We start from the raw sequence: 8,384 nt of genomic DNA, 5'->3' as shown, positions 1-8,384 counted from the left end.
TGACTAGTGATTTAATCAAATACTAATCCAGGTGTTGCTGTGAAGGTGTTTCATATGTGTGGGTAACAAATTCACTGAAGATGTGATTGGCTTTGATTGAAAATAAATAAAGAGGAGCATCCTTACCAATGGTGATGGGCTTCAGCCAATCAGTTGAAGACATGACGCTTGAAGTGCTGAGAGGTCCCAGAAATTAACAAGTTCTGCCTCAAGGTCGTAGCGTCAACTTGTGCCCAAGTTTAAATTTAAGATTTGTCGGACCCCACTGTCTTATGCACCAAATACAATTTCCTATGACTTGTGTTTCTCTTGTGCACTCTGACCAATACAGATTGGCAGGGCTCATCCTTAGGTCAAAATCAGTCAAACATCTGGGGGGTTTTGAGAGCTGAGAATGCTTCTGTAATATTTAACATGGAAAACCTGGAATACTATTTCTATAAATAAACTACATTTCTCCTGGATCTCCGGGACGCTGTGGGTGAAAGCCCGTCTTAGTGCCTACAACCTTCCCACCAGGGACAGCCCTCTGGTTCCTGACCGCAGCCTGGCCGCAACGGTGCTGCTGGGCTCCGCCACAGCGGCAGTTTCTTCCAATTGGGCGGTCAGCAAGGAGAGGCTGGTGAAAACCCAGTGTGCCAAGCCAATTCCCGTGAGACGGCGAAACAGACACAGAGCCATTGGAGTCTGATTACTCTCATGATTTATTAATATTCAGATTGAAAAAGGAGCCTTGGAGCCGCAAGTTACGCTAATTGGCACATTTGCTTTATTTATTTATTTATTTCTTAAAACAATCTGGGTTATTTTTATTTTTTTTCCTTTTAGTTCATTCCATCACATTGAAAAGGAGAAAAGAAACATGGTTTTGGATTCACTTGATCGTTTGGACTCCTCGGATGAACGGGACATTGCACACACACTTGTAGCAGAGAAAGAGAGGAAAAGTGGACTCCCACAGGGTCACACGCACCAGATCAAAACACTTGGATACAGTGCAAGAATTTCCCCCAAATGATTGAATCATCATTACCAACAACTCGCCATAACGACACCAAAAACAAAAATGTTTAAGCCACACCGTTTGACTTGGGATCTTTCCTGCTTGTTTTTTTTTTTTTTTTTTTTTTAATTTTGCCACACAGAGAGAAAAGAGGGTTTGTGGGTAGGGGAGACAGACTCACAGACGTGAGCAGGATCGGGACGGGAACTTCAGACTGGAGTTAGAGTAGAGGGTGGGAGAAATGGGGGTCAGGAGAGGGGAGGGTGGGGACACGGAAAGCCATTCCTTCAAGTTCAGGCATGTTCTTGGTCCGCCTCACGGTCTTCTCCTTCACCCTCCTCCTGTCGGGCACTTTCCTTACGTTTGGTTTCATCTACAGCTGCTGCGGAAGAAAATAAGAAGGATGGGGGGAAGGGTTAGTATTTTGTTTCATCTGCTCGTGAGATTCAAACCATTTCTGAGGAGCTTTAAGATGGAAGGAACAGCAGTTGTCATTGAGTTGATTCCAACTCATGTGACACTACGTGTGTCAGGAGAAGCCCGCACCATAGGGATTTCAGTGGATTAAAAAAAAAAAAAAAAGATTCCCCAGAATTTTTTTTTTAAGATGGACACAAACCTCCAGCATTGCAGTTAGCAGCAAAACCCGTCAAGCTTTCGTAACAGGGCTTCCGAAGGGAAACACAAATGATTTCTATCCTAGGAACACACTTTCCCAGTTTGGAAGAGTCACTTCCAGGATGCTGTTCCTCGACACAGATGAAACAGGTCAGGAACAAAGGTATTAGGAACCAAGACATTGCTGTTGTCTTTAATCTCTCAGTCTGACAATCAAGTTATCTGTACACAGGCTTTTACACTCAACTCGCTGCCCCTGAATTGACTAATTCCAGGTGACTGTCTAGTAAGGTGACCAGACGTCCCGCTTTTGGCAGGAAAGTCCGGATTTTTGGCATTTTAAAAAAGTCCTGATTTTTGGAAATAATGCACGACAAGCTAGGGAACGGTCTATTTGGTCCATATAGACCAAATTTTTAATCAAGAAGCCCCCATCCCCCCCATCCCCGGTCAATGGTGTCCCACTTTAATCTGGTAGCCTTACTCTCTAGTAGGTTTCTGACACGCTAGCTCGTGATGGCAGTAGAAAGGCCTGTCTTTCTCCTGCAGAGCACCTGGTGCCTTCAAACTGTGGAGCTTGTAGATAACAGCCCAGCAAGTGACCACTCCGCCACCAGGGCTCCACACAGACTCTCATCATAGACAATCAACAATGACCGTGTATCTCCTTTCGTCCGTGCAGACTAATGATGATCGATACTTTATCTGGTGGTGCAACATTCACTCCAACTCTCTTATGTCCTGATGGATAGTACTGAAATGCTAGGAAGTGAAATACTCGAATTTCCCATTCTTCTTAGAGATACAGGGGCTATGTGACACCAACACATACACACACACACACACACACAAAATACAAACCCAAACTCGCTACTATCGAGTTAATTCTGATTCATGGTGACCCGGTAGATTAGGGTAGAACTGTCCCCTGTGGGTGTCTGAGACTGGAACTCTCTACAGGAACACAAAGCCTTGTCTTTCTCTCTTGGAGCTGCTGGTGGTTTTGAACTGCTCACCTTCTGGTCACCAGCCCACGGTGTTAACCACTACACCACCAGGGCTCCTTCCATGTGACATGGTCCAGCACAATTGGATAGAATTCCCTGAAGAGTGTTTCCCTTCCCAAATAAAAACAAAGGACCCCAAAGAAATCATCTCCCTTTGATTCTCTTCTTGATAACTGGGGCCTCACACAAGACAGGATAGCCTGGTAACTCTCTCAGGTTCTGAAGCTCAAAAGATGGCAGAGTAGAAGTATAGAAAGAACCCTCGGTAGGCCACTGGACCACTCCTGGGGGTCGTTTGTTTAGACATCTCCTGGTGTGTGACAAATTAACTCTTTAAACTCCGTTCGTTTTCAGTTCCTTGCAGCCAAACACATTCCAACAGAACGCATGTATCCATAGGGCAAGCATTGTCTTTTTGAAGGATCATTTTTCCTCAGGAATTGATGGACTTCTCTGCCTAGTTTCTCCATAGAGCCCAGCCAGCTAGTTCAGGCAACAAAAATATCTTTGTTATCAAATGTTGTCGAGTTGGTTCCAACTCATAATTACTATGTATACCACACCCTGACTCATCCTGCACCATCCTCACAATCATTCATATTTTGGAGCCCATCATTTTAGACATTGTGCCAATTCATCTCATTGACCCTGTTACTTTATCAAAAATGATGTCATTCTCCAGGGACTGGTGCCTTCTGATAACATGTCCAGAGTATACGAGATGAAGTCATTTTCACTCTAACAAGCAGTTTGCCCCTGTATAAGCTAACAGAGAATTTCCTTACCCTGAAGCCATTTGTTACCATCCAATAAACTCTGTGTTGGGCTCCCCGAGACCGCATCTACGTTTAACAATTCCCCAGGGAGCACTCACGGGACTCACATAACATGCTACGCAGGGCTGCGCTTTATTTGTAAAATAAACAGAAATAGGATCCGTAAAAGAAATCCACTACGGAAAAAGGTCTATGCGGCAAATCTGGAGGAAATCAAGGTCAAATTCTAAGAGTTTTCTGTATGTGGAGTCCATTTGGACATGCGCCATTCCTCCAGTGTCAAACTGTGATGACTCCATGCAGTGCTGCCTACCAAAAAGCTCATTAGAAACGGAGGGTCCAAGGTTTTTATTGGGCTGACTGTACAGGCCCCCTCTGCCTACCATGTGTTAATATTCCACCCTCCCAGAAGCAAAGGAGGGGCCAAGCACAAACCACATTGTTTGCACGAACAATTTCAGCACAGTGGGCCATTCAACAGTTAGAAAATGGTGGGAACCCTCCAGAAGTCCATGTGCCCAGATTCCGTTGAGGGCTAACCTCATAAGCAGACATTTTTATGATAGCAGTCTGAAGTCTATTTTAACTCTTTTCTGCACAACCTCAATGTTTAAAATCCCTGTATGCTATTAATGATGCCCACTGTTAACACCTCCTAGCTACTGGTATTTCTTGGGAAGAAGTATCCTGTAGGTTAAAGAATTTGTATACAATTTGAAGGAAATAGAGTCTTTGAAAGCTTTTGAGCAATGAAATATAATATGACCGTGCTTTTAGACGATTAAACTACCTATACTATATAAGATTGATTTGGTGTTGCTGAAGTTAGAGGAATAGGAGTCTTTGGGGAGACTATCAGATGAGCTTATAAAAATGTGTCACTTTCAAGTTAATTAATTATACATACACACATATGTATATATTCAGATAAGGCTGAGCATTTATACCAAGATTACCATTGATTTTATATATATATATATTTTAATATATTTATTTGCTGTCCCCTCTATCTAATCTTGCTGTCTCCACCACTCTAAAACTAATCTTTCAAATCTCCTAAGTGACAGGAAGTGTTTATCTCCTTGAAAATGAACCTGCCCTTTGGAGTCAAACTAGATTGGTCTGGTAAATAAGGTTAGCAGTTGCAATGAGTAATTTTACTTTATAACAGCCCCCTTTGTTTTTTTTCCGACCCAATATCGAAACTCTGATTTATTCTGTGGTGTTTGTAACTTGGACTATAGGCAATTTCTAAAAAATAGTAATTCTAGTGTGGTGACTATTATTCCTAAAAGATTTTTAAAGACTGTACTTTATAAGTTCTTAAACTCTTTAAGAACCAAGAATAGATGAGTAGTTTAAACTTTTGAATGCAGCGTTGATGATCTAATGTGTAAACTTATCACCTTATACGCAATTAAACAATTAAAAAAAATCATGTCACAATCACATTTTGCAGGAATAAGTTTTGGATTAAACTAAAGAATTTCTGATCATCTTGTTTTTCTCAGTAATCTTCCTCATCCACTACAGAATTTGGGTGTGTGACTCCTGTAAAACCAGGGTCTTAGAAACCCATCGGGGAAGTTCTCTCTTCTGTAGGGTTTCCGGGGGTCAGAATGGGCTTGGTGGCAGTGAGTGTGAGCGGGCGTGTTTTGCACGCGTCAGCTCCATCTCCCCAACAGAAGTCTGGAATGCTTCTATAGAATAGTCTTCTAGCTCTGCCCAATCATTTGGCGAGCAGTCTACTCGCAGTCTACTAGCCTCATCAGCTTCCGGAAACCACACATAAAAGGACATCAAAGAGTGTGTGGAAGAATTGAATTAAAAGAGAATTTAAATTTTCCGCAAGTTTTGAAGCCCTCTCACATTGATTTCCCTCTCTGAACTGCAAAAAGGTATAATATTGTTTCCCATCATGCCCCTGAGGCACAGAAGGATCTGTAGTAAAAGCATGAGAAGATGTTGAACCCTTCAACTAAAAAAAAATGTGGGTGCTAGTACATGTCATTGGAGGGGCATGAAGACAGTCCAGAGAAAACGTGGAAGGTAGACTCGGAAAGGTGCAAAAGTGGTATGGTTTCAGAACAAAGGGGAAAAAACACGAAGAGAGAAGAAAAGCACAGAGATGTAAAGGATGTGAGGCCTTTCTACTCCCATAGAGTGGCAATCCCTGAAACCCAGAAGGGCAGTTCTATTCTGTTCTATAGGGTTGCTATGGGTAGAACCGACTCGATGGCATGGAGTTTGGGCTGTGAAAGAAACAGCTAAACTCCCTTTGTTTTGGAGGGAGTGCGCTCCTCCCAGACTTCTCCAGTTTCTCTTGTCTTTCTTTGCCTGATCCAAAGAGAAAAGAGGAGTCAATCCCTGTGCAGCACAAATGGTTAAGTACTTGCCTGTTAGTGGTTCAAACCCACCTAGCGGTGCCTAGGAAGACAGGCTTGATCTAATTCTGAGAAGTCACAGCCGGGAGAACCCTATGGACCGGTTTTATTCTTCTTACGTGGGGATGCTATGAGCCAGAAGGCACTTAAGTCAATGGCAACTAACAGCACCAGGAGAAAAGGTCAAACGTAATCCCTATGTGCTTTCTGTAGCAAGAAGTCAGTACGGCAGGCCCTATCTAAAGAGCTTCATTAGCATCACCTTCTATCGCCAAAGGCCACAAAGTATATTAAGTATAAGTATTACTTCACTTAGCCAATAAATTGCTTTTGAATCTGCAAGGTGCAGGTATTCTTCTACGTTCTGAGAAACCACAGTAAATAGTCACTCACCCTGCTTTCACTGAAGTTTTTTTATGATTTACCTTTTAACAGACAATACAGTTCATACTCACAGAATACCAGCGAGAGGCTTTTAAAACCATTAGCTCTCATGGCAGGAAGCATAGCTATTTGTGCTCCCCTTTGAAGCCCCAAGAGGAGCCCTGGTGATGTAGTGGTTGCACATTGGGCTGCGACCCAAAAGGTCAGCAGTTTGAAACCATCAGCCTTTCTGCAGAAGAAACATGGGGCTTTCGACTCCCATAAACATTGACAGTGTCAGAAACTCATAGAGTGGTTCTACCCCACTGTGTAAGGTAACTCCGAGTCGGCATCCACTTGATAGTAGGGAGTGAGTGAAAGCCCCAATGTGCAGTGATGAATCAAGAGGCTCGTCAGTAAATGTTCATTACGCGAAGAACGTATAAGTGTCCTCATATTAAAGGCTCAGAAACAAGTTCAGGTACATCAAGAGACTTTCCCTAAATCAGATGATTGGCTCCTGACCAAGACAGGATGAAAAGCAAAGGATTCTCCTTGCTTAGGTTTTCCCACTGTATCAGGTGGCCAAATTTGAGCAAAGGAGGCTAAAGCTTAACCAGTTTTATTAATTCGGCTCTAGAAACTAAGTAATTAGAGCCCTCAAGTTTTAAGAACCTACAAAACTTTTTGAGATTAAAAGAGAATTCTAAAGTACAGGGACTATAAAATTAATTAAATTTAATAAATGTTTAATTGTTGTGGTTATGTTAGATAGTCTAGCTTAGGGGCTGGGGTGTCCATTACGCATGCCCAGAGATCCTAGCTACATTGCGCATGCTCAGAGGTTCAGGTTTCCCGCCAGGAAGGGGGGTTACACCTGGGTGGATGCTGCACCTGGATTGACTCACCTAGGCCAGGTGAATTCAATTCAGTCAATGGGGTCGACCAGAGTCATCCACCACAGCTCCCTGCGGAATACCGACCGTGTGACTTTGTGAGCAGTTTCCAGGCAGGTTTCAGGTTCGGGAGGAGCCCTGCGGGTGCCTGTGTAAACCTGAACCTTCTTCTAACTCTCCTAAAACTCACTCGGATCACAAACCAAGCTTCGGCGTGAATTCTTACTTGTGAGGGGCCAAGGACCAAGGTATATCTCTCCCCTGAGAGACCTAACAGTTAGGTGCCATCAGCTGACTCTGATTCATATCAACCACAGGTCCAACAGAATGACGTACAACAGAGTGAAACACCACGTGATCCGATGCCATCCTCACAATTATTTCAAGGTGTGAGCCCACTGTTGCAGCCACTGTGCTATTCTCTCTCATCAAGGGCTTTCTTCTGCCTGGCCCTCCACTTATGTGGAAGTTACATAATGTTCATGTTTTGAAGATACAAAAGTGTAGGGGTGGAGTCTAGCGTGTCTAGCTGGTCAATCAGATCACAGCTTGATGGTACCTCCAAGTGGGTGTGGCCTTCTCTTAAGGAGGATCCTAGGAACTTCCTCTCTTTCTCTCTCTCTACTTCACCTCCTGTGGATGAGTCACTTTGAGCCATGCTGATGCTAGCCAGAGACCTGGAGGGCTGTCTACCGCCATTGGATCTAGGAGATTTTCCACCCACCAGAGTGTGATCTTCTTGCATTCTGTATCATTGTGTGAGGCTGTGTGAGTCTAAAGAGGGATTTATGGACTAGTATCAGACTTACGGTAATCTGTTAACTGGAATTTAATTCAGCTTAACATACACAATTATACACATATCATATCTCATAAGTTTTGAGTGTTTTTTTATGTTGTGATATTGAGCAAAGGGTTTACCTTTGTGTTAGTTAAAGGGGATTATTAACTATCAGAAATAACACACACGGAGGAAGGCAGCGAGTTCGATAAGAATTGAAGAGGCCACTACTATATTATATAGAGAAACACATAACTACCAATCTGTGAACCCTTAATAATATTGTGAGAGAAAAGTGTGTGTGTGTGTGTGTGTGTGTTGGGGGGGTGGGGTCTTCAGACAGTCTCCAGGCAATGAACAAGTTCTATTCCTAACCATGTCTATAAGTATTTAAGTGAAATTTGTAGGTGGGTCAGAACAGATGCATATAATTCCTATTTGTCTATATGTTAGTCACTAAATAGGGAGCCCTAGTGGCTTAGTGGTTATGCGTTGGGCTGTGATTCAAAAGCTCAGTCATTTGAAACCACCAGCTGCTCTGTGGGAGAAAGACAGC

The 8,384-nt window shown here is 43.1% G+C and overlaps 1 protein-coding gene across 2 annotated transcripts in view; it reads right to left on the bottom strand.

The window, feature by feature from the left end:
• Positions 1 to 686: 686 nt before the first annotated feature.
• The window catches only part of GAP43 (growth associated protein 43), a 116,034-nt gene continuing 108,336 nt past the window's right edge, over positions 687 to 8,384 (bottom strand). Inside the window, exon 3 of one of the 2 annotated variants that reach the window (XM_045286205.1) lies at positions 687 to 1,382. In XM_045286205.1, coding sequence (XP_045142140.1) covers positions 1,297 to 1,382 — 86 coding nt within the window. In that variant the 3' untranslated portion in view covers positions 687 to 1,296. Of the gene's footprint in view, positions 1,386 to 8,384 lie in introns of both variants that reach the window. The other variant, XM_004706413.4, reaches the window with a different exon arrangement.

This window comes from Echinops telfairi, unplaced genomic scaffold (genome assembly GCF_000313985.2).
Source record: "Echinops telfairi isolate 266 unplaced genomic scaffold, ASM31398v2 ScPeMD7_6;HRSCAF=24_0, whole genome shotgun sequence".
Lineage (NCBI taxonomy): Eukaryota > Metazoa > Chordata > Mammalia > Afrosoricida > Tenrecidae > Echinops > Echinops telfairi.
This window is presented reverse-complemented; position numbering and strand designations above follow the sequence as displayed.